General features: G+C 35.8%; 2 protein-coding genes across 9 annotated transcripts in view; one reads left to right on the top strand and one right to left on the bottom strand.

Moving 5' to 3' along the window:
* Nucleotides 1–4,711, top strand: part of adgrg6 (adhesion G protein-coupled receptor G6) — a 42,253-nt gene extending 37,542 nt beyond the window's left edge. For 7 of the 8 annotated variants that reach the window (XM_016235669.1, XM_016235663.1, XM_016235668.1 and 4 more), the window contains 2 exons: nucleotides 222–374; nucleotides 3,571–4,711. In XM_016235669.1, coding sequence (XP_016091155.1) covers nucleotides 222–374; nucleotides 3,571–3,752 — 335 coding nt within the window. In that variant the 3' untranslated portion in view covers nucleotides 3,753–4,711. Of the gene's footprint in view, nucleotides 1–221; nucleotides 375–1,122; nucleotides 1,162–3,570 lie in introns of all 8 variants that reach the window. The other variant, XM_016235667.1, reaches the window with a different exon arrangement.
* A 2,106-nt stretch (nucleotides 4,712–6,817) lies between these two features.
* Nucleotides 6,818–11,334, bottom strand: LOC107553437 (endothelin-2-like). Its single transcript, XM_016235624.1, has 4 exons — nucleotides 11,216–11,334; nucleotides 7,648–7,795; nucleotides 7,018–7,146; nucleotides 6,818–6,927 (listed from the first exon to the last, which is right to left on the bottom strand). Exons 1-4 carry the CDS (start codon nucleotides 11,271–11,273, stop codon nucleotides 6,879–6,881), a joined length of 384 nt encoding a protein of 127 aa, XP_016091110.1. The 5' UTR covers nucleotides 11,274–11,334; the 3' UTR covers nucleotides 6,818–6,878.
* Between the last annotated feature and the right edge of the window lie 9,454 nt (nucleotides 11,335–20,788).

The raw sequence follows: 20,788 nt of genomic DNA, 5'->3' as shown, positions 1-20,788 counted from the left end.
TTTACTTACAGTTAAATCTGATAAAATGAAATGTGAAGTAGCCTATTTTTCGAATGCCAGTCCCGTACAACTTTCCTTTAGAAAGTTGTCTGTCCTGAATTTAAGATGGAATTGCAGTATATTATCTGAACTTCCTTGAGTTTGTCTTGTGCTGTATTTTTATGCATGGGATTCACCTGTCTAACTGGTATGTATGAATAACATTTAACCATATTTTGCAGACTGGAGCAAGACTGCCACTAATAATACCAAGAAAGTGAGTTCCGATAACCTGGGAAAATCCCTCTCCTCCAGTTCGTTTGGCTCCACTACAGCCAACTGGACGTCTAAAGCCAAAGCCACACTAAACCCCTTTGCCAGGCACAGTAATACAGGTAAACATAAAAGTAATGATGTGGATTGCATTGACCACAGTTGTTAGTTTACATTAACCCTTTGATGCATGAACTATTACATTAAAACTAGGGTAAAAAAACACAAGAACTGTCAATATATAAGCAAAATATGTAATTTTTATAAAATGACATATTTTAAATGGTTATATACAGTAATTTATAAATAGGTCAACTGAACCCAAATATGTTCAGAATAATGCATAGTGTCCAGTATGATCGACAAAAATATATTTATTATTACATATATTTTACTGAGCACCAATTAAGAATTAGAATGATTTTTATAGTGTAATGCAAATAGAAAAGATTGTAATATTATTTCACAATATTGCTTCACAATTTTTGCTTTTAATTCAAATAAATGCTGCCTTGGCATGCATAAGAGATTCTTTTGAAATTCATCTTACCAACTCCAAACGTTTGATCAGTAGTGTATATGAATGATTAAAAATAGCCTTTAAAGATCTGTCCACTTTAACAAACATCATGCATCAAAGGGTTAGAATTAAAACTGTTATTTGATACCAAAAATAGAGCTAGGAAACGTTTCGTTAGCATGTTCGGAGTAATGTATTGCTTTGATGTATAATGCTTGATTATTTTTAGTAAGGATATTGCCCTTCATGCCTTGTGTTATTTTGTGCTTTGCTCTACTGTGTTACTCTTCGTGTGACTGTACGTCTGGACTCAGTGGTGCTCTGTGTCTGTATTTATGTTTGTGGTATAGATAGTACCCTGCAATAATGCCATGGAGAGACATCCTGAGGTAAAACCATGCAAGCCAGCTTGAGTTCACACTGCTTTCCTCTATTCTTGTGATCAGCTTCCCCTTTTGGGATAGACTGAAATCAATCCAGCGGCCCTAGACGTAATACCTAGTCTAACTCACTCCTAACACATAAATGCTTCTATTTGACACTTAATATGACATTACCTCTTTGGAAAAATTAGGCATCTGTTGTGATGTTTTATGGTGGAATAGTTGCCTGTTGGATTGAATCCAAGTTGTGGAGTGACATTCAAGAACTAGAAAGCACACTGCTGCTGGTTGTCATTGTCAGTTAAATAGCAAATAAAGTTGCTAGCACAGTGGTGCAATACCAGGAAACACCTCAACCCGAATAAATATTTATAAATAGGTTATAGACTTTACTCCCACCCAGTCTTTCAATAGACATTGACAAGCTTTAGTGTCTTTTAGGAGTTCTGAATGTCATTTGCACTCTGTTTGAGACTAATGTTTCTCACGGTGGGCTGTTTTTATTTGTCTCCTTGGTTTTGTTCTTTTTTCCTTTGGTAGTGTTAATGTTCCCACAAGAGCAAATACCCATCTTGCACTGCTGACACTAAAATGTATAAAACCATACACAGTAAACACTTCATCCCCACAGCAGGATCACTCTACATGCTGGCCATGCAGAGGATAGATTATATGCAATTGACACTAATAATGCACTTAACATCAAAGATGCTGTCATGCACAGCAGAGTTGTCATTGGGAAATACTGAGACATTTAGGATTTAGGAGTAGTATACTTATGTTTGCATATATGCTGAGATGAAGGGAATACTGTGCTGTTCGTTACACTGAATTGAGCAAAATTGCATAATTTATCTAAAAATACACAAGTTCTTCAAAAGTTCACATAGTATAGCTCACTCTATTATGTATTTTTTAGTGCTGTCAAACGATTAATCGCAATTAATCACATCCAAAATAAAAGATTTTGTTTACAAATTATATGTTTGTGTTCTGTGTATATTTATTATTTATATATAAATGCACACACATGCATGTATATATTTAAGAAAAATATGTTGTTTATATATTAAGTATATATATATATATATAATATAAATTATATGAATATAAATATATACATGTGAATACATGTAAATATTTTCATAATATATACTATGTGTGTATTTATATATACATAATAAATATACACAGTACACACATATATGTTTTGTAAACAAAGACTTTTATTTTGAATGCGATTGATCGCGATTAATCGTTTGATGGCACAGATTTTTTACAAATTTAATTAACAGTACAATTAATTACAATTGATTATTCTTTCTTTCTAGTGAAAGAAATTCAATTGAAGTATATTAAAGAATTTAGATTTCTATAATATTTCACTTTTTTCTATTTTTATTAGGTGAAGGAAGGATTTTTTTGTTTAATATTATTTATTACGTTTTCTAGATTTTTTGTCATTATTACTGTACACATTATGTATTGTGAAAAATCTTTGCTATTAATATTGACACCCTTTGTTTTTATTAGTTTATCCTGTTTTTCTATTTAATGAAGAAATTTAAATAATTATAGAATAATAATAAAAAAATCAAATTTAGAATTTTTAGTTTTGTTTCTATTTTAATTTTTTTATTTTTTACGGTTATATTCTTGTACCTCCTAAAGGAAAATTTGATTTCCCAAATCCAATAATGGAAGGATTTTATGTTCTTGACCAATTATAACTGACATTAATTCATTTTTATTTATTTATAAATGTTTTACTTAATTAATACATTTTTATTTATTTATACATTTTGACTTCATTTGACTGATTTTACACAATATGTGTATTGTGAAGTAATATTTACTCTTATACTGAAACCTTTGTTTTTAGCTATGTAAATGACCTCATCATCATCATCATCATCAAATAATGACTTTTCTAGCATGGAACATGGGAGCATAAGTCTGGGTTGAAATGCCAAGTATTCTCCAATTTTTGTGTTATTCTGCAGTTTAGCAGCTTTCTGCAGCCTCATAATAGGGCATAATACTATGTTCAATTTATTGCACATTAAAAAGCAATAAATACATAAAATAGTGCTATAGAAGGAGACTGAAGGTGCATGTGTGCATTGGAATGTTTTGCCTAAGAATGCACAAAGGCATGGAAATTCAACAGAATGGCATGTACAAATAGTGACTCACCCTTTATATTTGAATGAATTGGAAACTAATATGATCAAACTGTCAAAGCGTTGACAGAACAGTCCTGCTTCTTTTGAAGCAGCCAATACTTCAAAAATAGTTTAAATTGGGTGCCATTTGTCATCATCACTTTGTATGCAAGTGTATAGATACTTTGACATCAATACTTGTAAGTATATTCCCTCAGTCCTTCAATCAACCTCTGTGGCATATTTGCAGGTAAAAGTTTCTCCAATCAGAGCAGTCCCAAATGCAGCCCTTCCGACGGAGAGGCTTCCTCGTCCATCCTCCCCGTCCACCAGGTCCTGGACAAGGTAAAGGGCTACTGCTCCGTGCGCTCGGACAACTTCTACAAAAACATTATGATGTCAGACAGCTTTAGCAACAGCACTAAATTCTAGTGAGAGGAGGCTGAGACAGATCCCCATTCTGTCCCACAAACTTACCTTGTGTGTAAAGACTTCGCTACATATTGAGTTAACCCTTCAAGCCCTTCCACCCTGCCCGACGAGTAGAGAAACACATAACCCTGTAGAGAGGGCAAGCTATGAAAGTGTGGATTTGACATACTGTGATATTCAGCTTATACTGACTATGTGATCTGTAAATATTCATAATATATTTTACTATCTGTGCTTTTTCTAATTTCGGTTTTGCATACTTTTTTTGCACATTACTTTGGTTTTTGTTTTTGTATATATAAATGCATAAAGGCTTGCTGCAGCAGAAAAAAATGGGACCAATTTACATCCAAAGACTGATTGGCAAACATGAGGAGTACTAGTTAGTTTCTCAGTTCGGGACTGAAAGAACAAGTACGGTTGGAGCTTGAATTTTCATGCTTGTGAATTTTGCCTTGATTTCGCTTTCTTTACCTTACGTACATTTTCAGTGTAAATTAGTGAACCTTTAATACTTCTATTTTGTCATTATTTAAATGCTCTATATTTTAGTCTTCACATGATCTACTACTGATTAACATGTTACAGAAAATGTTAGTTTTTTTTTTACAGTGTGTTCATTGTTCAAGTGTTTCAGTGCATGCAGTTTCATAAAACTGCTCTAATAGAAGGGCAGGGCATCAAGATCCGTTCTTTGCAATTTGACGATAGAATGGAAAACAACAGCTATACACCAAATCTAACACATTCAGACCTTCCCATTGCTGTAGTTTAATGACTGTTTTGACTTGGTATTTATTTTAAATGCTTTTAATAGATTTCTATGCTTCATTAAAGAAAATGTCAGCAGAGGAAATGCTTTTTTTTCCTCTGCAGTTTGCTCTGGTCATCAGTGTAGATCATCATTGTATAGCGGTTATGGATGCTTTATGAAAATGTGACATCCTGCGTATTAAATGCACTTAAAACAGATCTTGTCATTCTTGTTTGTTTGAATAGTAAACATTTTGACCCAAAAATGAAAATTCTGTCAAACTGCTAAGACCTTCGTTCATCTTCGGAACACAAATTAAGATTTTTTTTGATGAAATCCAAGAGCTCTCTGAACCTACATAGAAAGCAAAGCAACTACAACGTTCAAGGCCCAGCAAGGTAGTAAGGACATAGTCCATGAGACATCAGTGGTTAATTTTATGAAGCTACGAGAATACTTTTTTGTGCACAAAGAAAACAAAAATAACTTTATTCAACAATTTCTTCTCTTCCGTGTCAGTCTTCGACATGAGTTCACGGGAGTATCATGTCGCAGGAGCCCGCGTTTTGACATAGAAACCAGATGCACAGCGCATATTTTGTTTTCTTTGCGCACAAAAAGTATTCTCGTAGCTTCATAAAATTACGGTTGAATCACTGTTGTCACATGGACTATTTTATCGATGTCCATACTACCTTTCTGGGCCTTGAACTTGGTAGTTGCGCTGCTGTTTATGCAGGGTCAGAAAGCTCTCGGATTTCATCATAAATATCTTGATTTGTGTTCCGAAGATTAACTAAGGTCTTACGGGTTTGGAACAACATGAGGGTGAGTAATTAGTGACAGAATTTTCGATTTTGGGTAAACTATCCCTTTAAGATTTGTGTACAGTATGTGATGCAGCCATATCTTGATAATCTTAATGATCTGTTTTTAGCTGACTTTTAATCATTTGTTGGGTTTTTCAGGGTGTTTCCCAGAACCTAACAATGTGGTTAGTGGCTGGCTCGATGCGTCTGACTGAAACAGGGGGACAGGAATAGAGAGTGTTTGTTTCTTTGTCCCGGTAGTAAATGAGAGCACCACAAATTCCTTCCAGAAGTTTCTTGTGAAAGGCTTCCTGTGAGGTAAACCAGCATTCCTGATGATGCCAAAAATGAATGCAGATAAATAGCCAGCCTTATATAAAGATGTAGGCCCACTACTATTCACCTTAACAGCATGGTTGATCCTTCAATATGTGATCACTCAGAAACCAGACCAACCAACAATATTGGTTTACACCAGAAAGGCTTTACACATCACCTCATGGAAAACAACAACAGCAAAAGAAAGAGCGAGTGCAGCTATTCAGAAAATTGCTAGCCTCTAGCACTGTGGAAACATTTAGCTTTGCCATTACCCTCTCCCATGATGAGACTCCTGTTTGATCTCTGGGCACAATGACAGTTTTATCGGTTTCTCTCACACTATACCTCTCTGAAGTTTTTTATTTATTTTTATTTTTTGCTTAGCTTCCACTTTTTCTGTACATATTTAACCTTACTCTCATTGTAGGTACAGTAAGCTTATAAGCAATTTTTCCATTATTGCAAGTTGGAAATATTTACAAAGAAAGTCGATACCAAAACCAAAATGATATACTTCAGCCATATTCCATTATATGGGGGGAGAAAAATGTTCACAGATGACTAGGTTTTTGTTTATTTTATTATTTGCCTTTTCACATTACAATAAATATTCAGTTCATTCATTAGATTAGAAATTGTTCCAAATATCTGAGAAATCACATTATATCCACTAATAAATGTTAACTGCTTGTCTGAGTAATGGAGAGGTATTTATTGTTATTATTATTCCAAGGCTAAAAATAAAACTCAAATCTACAATCTTTCTTTTGGCGATATCCTCTTTCTAAACAGAAAAATCTTTACTCAAGGCCAACTTATATGTTTAATGTCAAACATAAAGTGCCCATAAGCCGCTATTGTTCTCAATAAATATACAAATGTACTCACTATAAGGAAACAAAATTGGAAACATCAAACAATATATATTACACGTCAGTAAGCAATACGGTTTTACAGTATTCTACAAAATACTTACAGTTAGATAATATAAGTATCACTCCTATACTGTCATTATTGAGATGCTAGCATTTCATGACAAGCCAAAGTAATAGAAATTATGTCTAATACTGTACTTCGTAAACCATTCACAGCACACATGTTCAGACCTATGGCCAGGCTTGCTGCCCAAATAGTAATAATATACAGTATGTTACTACATAGCTTTTTTTTCATTTCTCTTTTTAGGTTGCTTGTATTGGTTTGTGATTCCTCAGTCTCCGGGGGAATTTAGACTTGTATCGTTCATTGTAGTTTCTGGAATTGGTACTTTCTGACTGAGGCATTTTCATCTCTGGAAAAGATACCAAGTAGTGTATCAGTAAATTACAATACAACTGCCGCAATGTGTGTCAAATACAGTGAATTCAATAATGACACTCACTCTTGCTGGAGATCCAAGTAAGAGCAAAACCGCACGCACTTTTTATCTCTCTTGTCTGTGCACTGGCATCGTTCCACATCTCGTCTTAGACGCATTTGGAGTGAACCCACACCATAGGGAATGACCTGACTGAGAGAGAACTGGATATTTTAACAAACCTTTCCATTTTTAATATGGATTTAATAATCAAATGTAATAAATAATAACTCATCTAGACAAATGTTCTGCACCAAATATACTGTAGCCTATATAAATGTGTTTTATGCACAATGTAGAACTCTTTTCAAATTTGTGAACAGAACCGCGAAAGCCTCGTGCTGCTTTGAATTAGCATTTTGACCAGGTGTGTAGATTCCTGTTTGTTTCAAATATAAAAGACGTCACACTTGTTTCACTTCCCAAGAGCCAGACTCTCAATCTTTGGTTTCTGGGTTGTTTTTCACCGAAGGCAGTCTGCCTGTCCTCAGGTCTTCATGCGTGGGCCACATTAATGAGACCACACACTTAAATACAACCAGACACGTGCTTGCAGAGCGCACAGGTTACCAGCATCAGTCCCCAATAGATCTCAAATCTCTCTTTACCAAAGTGCTGCTCAAAGACATACACAAATCAATGTGTCTGATGTACCTGGGCGTATCGACCCATACGATTCCTATGTGGCAAAAGTACACACATTCTTTGTCCTTCAGGTTTTCACAGGAGCAGCGTCTTTCACGACGGTGAGTGTGTGGAGTAACATTCACAGATGGACTTCTGTTTGCATGGGACCCTGGGACTGACAGATACAAAGAAAAGAACTTTAAACATCAGGTAACAAAAGAAACGGACAGGACAATGTTACAAAATATTTATATTTCAAATAAATGTTTTTTTTCTATTTCTGTTCTATTCATTAAAGAATCCTAAAACTTTAATAGTAATAAGAAATGTTTTTGTGCACCAAATCAATATATTATAAAGATTTTTGTAGGATCGCATGACCCTGAAGACATGAAGAAAATTCAGCTTTTCCAGATTACATTTTAAAATATATTAAAACAGAAAACAGCTTTTTCAAATTGTAATAATATTTCACAATTTTTTACTATATTTTTTATCAAATAATCATAGTTGCAGTAAAAACAAATGGGGTAACGCTATCAATGCAGCGTTCAGAAAGCTTTCACTGATCCCCATTTTCCCAGACTTTTTGCTTTGATGTGTTACACCTGAAACAAACCCTCAAAATATTAGTCTTCACTTGATGATGTGAGACATAACATGTCTAAGCTGTTGTTGCTGTCTAAACAATTCGGCACTGTTGTGTCTTCGAGGTCCGCTTTGTTTTAATCCTGAAGATTCCCATACAAATCCTGTTTTCATGTAGCTTTGATCTCATAGGTTATCAGTTCAGAAGTGAATTGCCATGCAACAGTATTAATAATGATAAAAATCATGTTGAAAAAAAGAATAAAAATGAAGAAAAACTAAAAACAAAATGTCTTATGGTTGAGCTTCATTAAGGTTGCGGTGAATAAAAAGCCATGTGGATCATGTTTAAAGAAGACAGCAAATACGAATCTGTGGCCAACCACATTTTATGCCTCCAGGATTCCAGCAGCACGTGTAGATGCTACAAAGCAAACCACCACTACAGCTTCCGATGGTTGGGGTTTTTAAAGTTGAATCAAAAACAGATCTCGCGCTCATTTGCAACATGGTAACTCTTCAACAGACAAACAGATCTCAAAGGAAAAGAAAGACAAAAGAACAAATATGATGGTATTTACATCAGGGTACTTTCAATTGCTGGAAAAGTTGGACGATGAATTATTTTATGAAGCAAGATGGATGTCTCTGAGTTTTGTTCAGGATACATGGAAGAGGGGTATTAGCAGGACCCCAGTAACCGGAATGACTTCTAAGGTGCTCAGTCAAGCAAACAGGGCCTGAGGCTGTAAGGCTTTATAGAAAAGGATGAAATTGCATGCCCAGGTCTGGTGGAAAGTGATCTGGGAGTGATCACAGTGATCCATCACTATAACAAGGCTACGGGGGTCTAACCATAGAAGTTCGATGTGGAATACACAACAATTGGTCTGGCTTGGCTGGAAATCAGTTGTCATCTACATCCTGAAGGCGTCAGTTGAGGTTACCCGGTGAAGCATTGGGGTTAGTTTTCATATATCAGGTCAGGATAATTAATCACAGAGAAAAGCTGAGATGTGGAACTTGGAATTTGTTACAAATACATTGGAATCCCTGTTGAAAAAAACAGCATATGCTGGTTAGGTATGTTTTGACGCTGGGATGCTGGTTTAAGATGGTCCTTTGCTGGTTTACGCTGGTCCTTTGCTGGTTTATGCTGGTCCTTTGCTGGTTTAAGCTGGTCCTTTGCTAGTTTATGCTGGTCCTTTGCTGGTTTAAGCTGGTCCTTTGCTGGTTTATGCTGGTCCTTTGCTGGTTTAAGCTGGTCATTTGCTGGTTTATGCCGGTCATTTTGCTGGTTTATGCTGGTCCTTTGCCAGCAGATGACCAGCATAAACCAGCAAAAATACCAGCATAAACCAGCAAAGGACCAGCTTAAACCAGCATCCCAGCATCAAAACATACCTAACCAGCATATGCTGGTTTTTTCAACAGGGATGTCTTCTTAAAATGCCTGACATAATTCACATACAACTGACTTTATACCATCCTACCCATAATCATGAGAAAGACAATCAGGAAACATTTTCTTCATCCCTGTATTTTATCAGGCTAGACTTCACTAATTCGATACTGGTATGATACTAGATGGTATGACTGGTATGATACTAAGGCGAGTTCTGTAGCACCTCTCAGGACAGTTTGTTTTCCCAAGAAAAATTTAATTTTGTGACCCGTGCCCTGAAGAAAGAGAGGACTGCCAAGGTGGATCAGCATAGAATTGTAAAAGACAAGCAAGGGATTACGTAAAATCATAACCACCAACAGTGAACCAGACCATCTCACTCGAAGAAACAGCAACAGGTTTCCTGTTGTTAGCATTAACATGTTAGCAAGAAGATGTAAACCTTTACTAATCCCAAGTAGTTTGACTGCTGTTATTAAAATTCAAAGCTGTGATAATTTCTGTCCTGTAGGAGACTGGCCTTGAAACTCGAAACTACTGAGGAAAATGGTACTGTATTCCCAGCAATTAACTGCAATAACAATACTTTGCTATACAGTATATTATCCTAGCCTAATACCCTAGTGTTTTGCACTGCATACCTGTACATCCAATGCTGAAACTAAAGAGCTCAACAACAAACCTTTCTGTTATGTTAAAAATTTGTCAGCCAACTTTTAAACGATGTCAGTTGATTCAAGAAAATTTCCCTTGTAAAACAAAGAAATTATCATAGTCAAATTTTCTGAAATGTCTCACTGCTTGAACTGTTTACAGAGACAGCTTGCTCTGGCTATGAACTCGGCATGCTATTAAAATTAAGCCTACCCACAGCACAAAAGCTAGACCATTCTGAGGCAACCGTCGCTGATTTTGCACCACCATGAAGGAAGTTACATGTTCTGTGGTCCATAGAAGTGGTAGATGGCCTACACATGGCGAGTTTACACACTTACATGCTCAAATGGCTTAAGCAGCATTTTATGCCACATTTAACCCTAATTCAACAGTTCAGTCTACTATTGTATAACTAACTGCATATTGTGACTGGTGTTATGAAAAAAATTGATTATAGAAATCTATCAAACAATATTTAACTCACATTTTTGATAGATTTCTGTTATGTATTTTTTTCACCAGTCACAATCAAATCAAATATTTAGTATTTCTGTCTAAATTTACACCAAACTTGTATGAATTTTATGTCTTATGTGAAACCCAAAAGAAGATATTTTTTAAGAATATTGGTAACCAAACCATTTCTCAAAAAAATCTTCTTTTATGTTCCAGAGAGGAAAGAAAGTCATACAGGCATGGATCAATGAGAGGGTGAGTAAATGTTTTTCTTTAAGCATTAACAGTAAATAGTTTGTCCCTTTAAATTACAAGAATATATATCTGGTGTGAAAATACAGTTCACATGCAAAGAACAAAGTTAGCTTTTGCTAGATCTTATGTAAGCTAGATTAACATTTTTTTCAGATAGGAAAATATTCACATAGTAGTTCAAGATTTGAACAGAAAGCAAAAATAATATGTATAAGAAAGATTATAGTCATTTACCTTGTTGTTCCAATATGAAAACAACCACACTTATTAAGAATAAGAAGGAAAAATCCATAATGCTTCTTTCCAAAGATGCTCAGAACATTAATTGGCAAGCCTGTCTCCTGGATGTCTACCCACAGGAAGAGAGGAAAGCTGTGAGGGGAGAGAGAGCAGGTTGTGGAGTTTCTCAGAAACTTCTGCCACTCTCTAAACACCTCCAGCCTACCACACCCTCCTCCCCCCATCTCCCTCTTTGGATCAGCCTGCCAAGTTGTTCTTCACAATGCTAAGGACAGGTGTTTGACAAGACTCATTGTATGCGAGTGTCAGTGTGAGAGAGGGAGAGATTGTACTCTTTGTTTGGATATATGCTCTAAATCCAGTGGAAACATTTGTGAAATAAGGTATCTCAACATTGTTTGTTTCCATCAAGTGCTTCCTTCCAACATGGTCAAAGATTATAAACGGATGGATTGAGTTCCACTTCATGGGTGAGCTGGCATCTCATGGGAATTTTTGCGCACTCTTGTTTTTTCCTTCCTGATGCTATGTTAGGAATGGAGGCTTGAAGAACAAAGTCAAAACTACAGCCTGGAGAGGAAACCCATCTTTTTCAAAGTAGAAAGCCTAGACAGACCAGGTCTTTTCCCCAAACCAAGGGAAGCCCATTGTGGTAAACCTCCATCTTAATTAAAACAATAAAAAGCCAATTGAAACATCTCAATGTAAGCATCTGCGTGCCAGACTCTCTTAACTGTGGAGGGTTCCTCTAACTGGTTAAACATTGTCTGCAGTTCAGAAACGGTTCTTGCTCTCATTTTTGGCAATTCCTTCCATTATCATCTCAAATTTGGTGAAAATTCGTGTGACACGCGCTCCACTGCACAAACAGCCTAAGATATGAACTGTGGCGTGAAAGTTGTTGAGAATGGTCCTCAATGGGGCCTGTCATTTAATCACAAGGGGGGCAAAGTGATGTATTCTATGCAGCACCACAGGGGTTGGGTTATTTTTTTTCCCACCCGTACTTCTATTTAGCTCACTTTTTGACTTCTCATTAGTACAGATTAGGCTTAGTTTTGCATTCAGGAGAGATAATTAAAGGCTGAGCACAACACAAAACAACATATTTGGTCACAGAGCCCCTGGCTACAGCAATTAGATCTGTGAGGTGAGGTGCTGTGGAGGAGGAAGGAGAACTTCAGAGCTCCAAACGGCTTCTTCCTGCAGCTGTGGGAGAGGCATAATGAACAGTTTGACAGACTGTCTGAAAAAATGCTCATGCTTCTGAAATTGAACTGTGAACTATGGGACACAGCCCCACTACTGTATATGCAAGTTCAACTGATACTTTAATGTGAATTCAATCTAAGTGTTGTTTTTTGTTTTATTCAAGACAATATTACAGGCTTGATCTTTGGCAGAGGACAACAGTGTGAGGACATTTTTTGCCAGTCTTTGTTGCTCTATCGCATTTCATATCACATTACATTAACGCTTTGTTTTTATTTGATAAAAATTTTTTTTTTATCTTTTGTAGCAAAATAAACGTGCTGAGTAAGTGCTTATTAAACTAATAAAATAGTGAGACTTTGGCTAACTGCTCAAAGTGTCAAATGCATGCAGAATCGCTGACTAAATCAATCAGTAAATCAATAACTTTTCTGTTTTCACAGAACACTGACCCCTATACGAGAAGAAGGCTTTATAAACTTTTCAACAGAATTATTATTAGCTTGCCAAGCAAGCCTGAAACAATCTGTTCATGATTATCCATCCTAGAGCCAGCAAATGCATTAAAAGTAAAATATTATTGAGAGAAGACAATGATTAAGCTAGACTATCTCTTAAAATACGTTTGCTCCTGAAAACCAGTACCTTCATATGCACAGGTGCAGTGTTTTACACACTCCCCTGGACTTTCACTGACCCTCGGCTGCACTTCCTCCTTTTTTTTTTTTTTGCAGGATTCGACCACATTACCTGCTGAGGTATGCATCAATAATCAATGATCAACAATTACTTGTTTCAACCAGACTCTTAATTTCTATTCTTTATCTTTGTAAGACTAATAAGAGTCGTTACTTGTGTGTGTTATGACATGTACAGTTCTGCTACATATTAACTTTAACATCAACACACACACACGCACAATTAAATTATATTTGTGAAGAATTTTATTGGTGTATTGAAATGAATTCATTTCAGTTTCATAAATCATGTTTTGCATACGCATACAGATACTCTTTAAAAATAATTATTAAAAATAATCAACGATTTCAGACATTAGGCATTGGCAGTGAACGTGAAATCACTTCCTACAATGGGCGATTGATCAGTGCTGCGTTCAGTCCCGGCAAAACGTTGCAAAACTTTTTTTTAATTGGAAACGGTGGTGTGTTGAACACCCTGTTATGATGACGCAAGAGTTGCAAGTATGGCAGCTGAGAAGGCCATTCTTTGTGTTCTTTTTGAAGAATTTTCGGAGCCTGATGAAATCGTTATAAATATGTGTTTAATTCTGCAAAATACACTGGATGTTAAAGTCACTGCCCTTGCCGTCCAGAGTAAAAGACACCTTTGTAAATGACTTTACTTGGACCCATTGTGCGAGCTGTCTCTTTAATACCGTGTGGTTTATATACGTTGCTGCTGATTGGCCTGACATTTTTGACACACCCACCAAACAAGAAAAAACTTATTTCAAACCCTGTTGCACACCGTTTCCAGGAAACATGTCGCTCAACCCGGAAACCATAGCAAGACGTTGCGCACCGGTTTGAGCTTGAACGTGCCCCAGGTTTAACAGAAAAAAAGGGGCACTCTATGACTCCACCTAGTGTTCAGATGTGGGGTTTAGATGAAGCGTCCAAACTACAAGCTTGTTACTTAGGCGTACAGTATTTGTAAAGGTAGGTATCTTAATCAAACGAAAATGAGTACATTTTGAAATTTTGTTTCACCTGTTGGTCAGCACAATGGATAAAAAAGGTTTTATCCATTCCTCCATTCCTAATGTTTTTCCCTTTTTAAAGAAGGTGAGAGATTCCCGCGCAAAGCAGCATTTTAGAGTGAGACAGAGCTTCAGTGTTTTACCTCAAATATTTGGAAAGCCCAGTCATACATAAAAGCAGGTTTGGTTAATGCCCACATGAATTTAAACTACAGTGGGCATAAACCATGTAGGTAAATATGTACATTAACTGTGGTAACTCAGCTTATGTTTATATTATGTAATAGAACATGCAGTCCCATCACTTGCTGTCATGACCCATATAATTATTTAGATCTTCATTAAATTTTGGACTTACAGCATATTACACACATATTATAATGTTATATTTATCTTCAGGCCCTAGTGTGCGTTAATTACTGATTTAAAGACACATTCTTTATTTAATTTGTGTACAGCAACAATATAGTTTAAGTAAAAAGCTCTGATAATGACTGGCTAACTGTACATTATGCTTATTAATGTACATTAACTGTACTACTTTTGTAAAATAAGTAATATTACATTACAAATACAGCCTAAGTCTATTGTAATTTCCTGGGATTAGATTCTTTGTGCTGGATTTTGGATTTCAGTTCTGAACTTCTGAATAATTACAAAGGTTTTTAAAGAATCATAAGTTAAGACTAATGTTTTTTACTGTTTTGTCAGAAACTATGTACTGTAAATAAGTGCAAAAATGCATCAGCTTGTCACAGGTCAGGAAGAGCTAATGCTTTCTTCTTTCCAAAGTGAAACATAATGTATGAGCACATGGTAGTCTTACTGAAAGTGCTGCTAACACAGGTCTACCACATCCTGTCTCATGTTCTAGCGCTGGGCTTGGACACACATTCTCAGGGAAATTAAATGTGATTTATTGCTGATTATCCCAGCTGGAAACCTGGGAGCCGGACGCATAGAATAAAATAAGCTTGGTGTCATTTTTATTTTTTCAATCTGAGACACTTTCTTACTGAAAACCACACATTTTATCTTTGATTACAGAGTGAATGCTGTTCCACACGGGCCTGTTGGGTGACTGTTCCAGACAGCACTAATGGAGAGGTGGTGACTTTTATAGGAAGTTGCTTTTGAGAGGGTGTCAGCCATCATTTTGATCCCAGATAGCATGAGAGCTTGTCAGGTACCGATTTGTCTGCTTTATACTAAGAACTTCTTGAACCTTTCAAACCTAATGAAGGTTCACTACAGCCTTGGGGCCAATAATTTGTTTGACGTTTAACCAAAACTTTCTTTAAAGAGAGAGCTCACCCTAAAATGAATATTTTTTAAACAATCTTTAGAAGTTCTCAACTATGAGACTTTCTTTCACTGACCTCAAAAAGAGATTTTATTTACACTTTTTTGTACACTGGAAGTGAACGATAATCAGAAGCTATTAAGCATCAAGAATGGCAAAAAATAAAATGAAAAAAAATAACTACCATAACAGTATTCCATAATAACTGGGCATATGGTAAGCTTCTATGAGGAACAATGAAATTTAAGAAACTTTACAGCCCCTGGTCACCATACACTTTCATTGTATGAAAAAGAACAGCTTATACATTCTGCTAAACATCTCTATTTGGTTTTCACAGTTATGTATATAATGATATGACATTCATAAATGATAACATAATTTTTTTGGGTTGAATGCGTAAAAATTATTTTTCAAAATCGTAAATGGAACAAAGATTATTGAGGTAAGTTTTACAAGAAAATACTATTCAGTCTTTCTGTTTCAAAATTGTAAACACACATATTTTTAGTGTATTACAAAATGACGTCATAATTCTAATTTATAGTGAAATGAAAATAGCACCTGTATACATCCCTCTGCATCCATCCACTAAAGCTGCTAACGAGTTCATGGATGCTTTAATTTGTTAAATGTGACAATCTGTACATCAGCATTTTAATTGTTCTGATAAATCCATAAAACCACTTATGGAGCATACGAATGAGATAAGACAACAAAACTAATTAAAGGTTAGGCAGAAGATAATTATGTTATTTTTGAGCTGAATCACAGTAATTACGCAACCAGAAAAACACACGTTGGTCAACTGCATCTTGAAATACCGAAAAGATTTTGAGGCTATATTTAGATAATTGGGCTCTTTAAGAGTTATTGGCCAATTTCTCTGAGGGGTAACATTGGAAGTAGTGGTTACAAATGCAAATTTTGTCTAATGACTTACCTCTCTAGATTTTTTCTTTGTATGTATATATATATATATATATATATATATGTGTGTGTAGGTGTGTGTGTTGCTTAAAACACACACACAGACAATAATAGACAAACTTAACAAAAATTTGTTTTAACTCCTGTTCATACAAAAACCTCACATAATTATTACAATATCTGAAAAAGAACATCTGATATGGTTTTAGTACTGTGTATATACAGTTTACTGTAAACAGCATGCTAAATATTTTTACACTGTGCTAAAAAAGTGCAATTGGCAGTTTGCAATTTATGAGACCATCAGTGTACAGCAAGATGACGACAAAGCATTCTAATTATAATGGACTATCAGAGGGTGGGCAGCCCTACAGTGCTCAACTGGATCAAAATGCGTCAGCTCTGCAAGAACAGTACTCTGTGTCTGCCATGGCTTACTGGGTATGCCTTGGCTGAAGGCAGCCTGAGAGCCACTTAATAACAGCGAAGAACAGATTTTTCACCATATGCCATGCAGGTCTTGCTGGGCTCGCATCTACCCCTACTATGCTACTGCCTGCCTGATCACTTCCTCCCTGCCACCGTACATTACACGTCTCTATTCCACTCGAGTGTGGATATGTCCATAATGTACAAGATACGATCAAAGGCAAACCTCCAGGAGAAGATTAGGCACAGCTAAACATCCTCTCCTGGCTCCTGCCCTGCGAAAACATGACGCCTTTGAGGCCATCGGTGGAATGATTTAGAGTTCTGCATTAATGGTTCTCCTGCGCTTGGCCGGACTCTTGCTCTGTCTCCTTGGCCCTAGTCTATGGATGGAAAGTAACCTCTCTGTACAGTATGTACCTGCACGCCTACAGCTTTTCCACAAGCCACCAAAGCAAAACTGATGTTGTTCTTTCCCCAAGTGTTTCCAAATGAATCACTTTTAAAGGTGGCAGCGGTGATCGCAGTTTAAACTTATCTGACTAGAAAGCAGCTTTCCTCTGTCTCATCCTTCCTTCTGATGTTTTTTTATTGAACTTTTTAACTTTATTTTCTCAGGAGACTGCCACACTTCATTCAGCATGCCATTGAGCTATGTAGCAAAGATATTAACATAATGGGAAGTCTGCAATGTGTTGAAACTACAAACCAATCAGGGTTTGAAGCAATGCAATAGAAGAATCCTTTTGGGTGGCCCAAATAACCTTTCTGTTAACGGTTCTTAAAAGAACCATTTTTTTTCTTAGTGTACAGAACATTTCAATAATCTGAAGAAACGTTTCCCACTGAAATGGCAATGGAAATATTCCAATGAATTTGTCTTTCACCCCACCCTGCTTTTAACATCTCCCATGGATAATAGAGCTGACAGTACAGAAATTCAGTGACTTACAAGCGAAAAGGCTACAAAGTCATCTTGCACTATATGACAGTAACATTCCATCAGCTGAACACATGATGCATGTCAGCAGAGAAGCAATTAGTACAAATCTCTGAGGAAGTACTTCCATGATAAGAGAGAGAGAGAGAGAGAGAAATTGGAACGTTTTACAGAAGCCCTTCAGCCCAAGAGAATGCTGGAGGGAACAGACCGTAAACAGTGCAATAAGTCTGACTTTGAGACCGTCGCTGTCTCCTTTACATCTGCTTCTTATTATGACTCAGAAGTTCCAGCCAAGCCATATATGTTGGCCCTCTCAATAAACAGAGAGGCCCAGCCAAGTATGGTCAGTATGGTGAACCACATCACCTAATGATCCACTCCTTTAGTGCTTACTATATCTTATTTACAGGTACAGTATGTGCCTTAATGACCACTGATAGCAAACATAGACACAAGTTGCCTATCTGCATTTGATCACTGGCATATTTCATACCTGATACCTTGATTTATAGTTCAGGCCAGTATAATGTAGCTAGGTAATGATGTTGATTTAAAAAAATTAATTAAAAATAATAATAATAATAATAATGAATAAAAATAAATGCAAATATTTTGGACCCTGTTTTTATCTTTTAAATATATTATTATTTTTAATCATTTTAATTTGTATTTTGTAATGTACCAAGTTAGAAGGCTATCTGTGTAATTTACAGTACTTGTTGAGAGAGAATTATCATTAAGTCTGTTATGCTGATCAAGGCTACATATTATTACAGTATAAGCTGTTATATATTTTAAAATGTAATTTATTTCTGTAATGCATAGCAGTGTATTTTCAGCATTATTACTCCAGTCTTCAGTGTCACATGTTCCTTCAGAAATCATTTTAATATGCTAATTTTGTGCTCAAATACATTTCTTATTGTTATCAGTGTTGTGCTGCGTAACATGTTTGTGGAAACTGTGATAAAAAAAACGTTTTTAATTCTTTAATGAGTACAGCATTCAAAAGAACTGAATTTATTTGAAATACAAATTGTAACATAAATGTTTTTATTTTGAATAATTTTAAGCATCCTTTCAATCAATAAAAGTATCAGAAAAAAATAGTAGATCTGACTAACATTAACAAGTTAAACATTGCACAAGCTATGCATTTTTAAAACATTAAAGTTATGTCTGTTCTGCGTTGTACTGTTCATGTACAGTATAGGAAAAAACACATTTCAGTCCTAAACCAACAGATGGCAGTATGTCTTAAAGAAAAGATCAGGATGCAGACTTTGTTTTACACACACTGTAACAATACAGCATGTGGCTATGACATACTGCCGATGTGAGAAGTTTGAAAATGCACTAAATTTAGCTTGAGACCTGTCAGTAAGTTTCTATAGAATTCTCTCCAGACGTGATCTTTTTATGCTCAGGGTCTATCAGAGATGACATCCGGTCACCTCCAGCATGAATAAAACTGTGTAGAAACATTGACTACACATGGAAAATGTGGGCTGTGGTTTTCTTTTCTTCTTGGCAAAAGACTGCCTTAGTTAAAAAAAAAAAAAAGTTAACTGTTCCAAACATATGTTCCCATGGAAGGGGGCAGCACTTTGGGTTGGTCCCCCAACCTATGTGCAGACCTAACATACTAATAATCAATTATTTTCTCCACATTCAATCTGTATAGAGGCGGGTTAGATATAAAACAGCAGAGGAAAATATGTCATTCTGGTTAAATAGATCACAAACATTTATTGTAGCTGGAGTATACCAGTTAATTCTGCATCAGTTTGAACAAGGCTGCTGCTATTTGTTGAGACTTTTAAAAGTGCAATTATGGGTGGCATTGCCAGTGGTATCTGTGCACTTGTATAGAATTCTGCTACACTCATTTTTATGACAGAAATCGAGTTTCTGCTTGCACTGTAAAAATATTGTTGCATAAGACTGTATTGTGCAACCATTCTATATAGGGAAGCGTGGGAAATGGTTCATTAATAGGGAGGAGGCCATGTCACATTTCTCAAAACACTCTCAGAGTTCCTCACATTGTTCAGGAAGAGCAATTCCATTCTTAAGTTAAACAGTAATGGATACGTCATATGACACCACATGATTAATGATGAATGGATGACATCTTATTTTGAGAATAATCAAGAATGGTAAAGAAATGAAAACCTGCGTAATGCTAATGATAATACTATTTCAGAAGTACTGTGCTATTGACATAATTTCCCCCTGTAATATGTGCACATGATCAGTTTTTGGATGATGTGGTAAAAGGTTAATCTGCTGACAAATGGCCTTAAAGACTGTTTGCCAGACATGAAGATTTTACAGGAGCACACTGCTTCTGATACAACAATGTATTTCTAATCAGAGAGGCTCAGCATCCATGTTAGTTGATATGAAATGTTAAATGTACAAGTTTTGTGCAAAATGTGTGGCTATTTTAGCCAGTTCTGATGTTGTATAAGATGATGATGAAATTTGCATGGACCAAAAGTTGTGTAGATTGGTAGGAAAATATTGTAGGTTCAAGATCAACCTTCCTTTAAAACTTGAGTATGCAAATGTTCACATCAGTGACTATAAATTTACAACTACTTTTCTTACTGTTTAGATTACAAATAATTTTAAAAGACTGATAAGACTGTTAAAAAAATAAATGAAAGCAAGATTGATGGGTTGATCTAATTGGTAGATGCACAAAAGATGTCACATCAACCTATTTGTGTCAACATGTATTAACATTGTGGTGATACAGTTTTCATGTACAGTCAGGCAGAACTACTAAAATTAGCAATGCAAGATGCTTTGTGTACTGACAGATTCAATCTGATTGTGCATCTGATCCTTTTCAAATTCTTCTTTTTGTCCTCTCCTTTCCTCACCCCTCTTTTTTACATAAATTGAAAGAGAATTTGAGAATTCTTATTTTGTGCCAGTTTCCTGGAAAAGTAAAGAAGCATTAAAACACCCCGGACATGCAAAGTTATCATAGTTGTATTTATTTGAAAACAGCAATCTGTA

The sequence above is a fragment of the Sinocyclocheilus grahami genome, unplaced genomic scaffold (assembly GCF_001515645.1).
Source record: "Sinocyclocheilus grahami isolate Dianchi unplaced genomic scaffold, SAMN03320097.WGS_v1.1 scaffold473.1, whole genome shotgun sequence".
Classification (NCBI taxonomy): Eukaryota; Metazoa; Chordata; class Actinopteri; order Cypriniformes; family Cyprinidae; genus Sinocyclocheilus; species Sinocyclocheilus grahami.
The sequence above is the reverse complement of the archived record's forward strand: the minus strand, read 5'-3'. Positions and strand labels throughout refer to the sequence as shown.

Coding starts and splice junctions, on each gene's coding strand:
- LOC107553437 (XM_016235624.1), bottom strand. CDS start 11,273: ATGGATTTTTCCTTCTTATTCTTAATAAGTGTGGTTGTTTTCATATTG. Junction 7,796..11,215: donor TTTCATATTGGAACAACAAG/GTAAATGACTAT, acceptor TGTATCTGTCAG/TCCCAGGGTCCCATGCAAAC. Junction 6,928..7,017: donor TACTTGGATCTCCAGCAAGA/GTGAGTGTCATT, acceptor TATCTTTTCCAG/AGATGAAAATGCCTCAGTCA.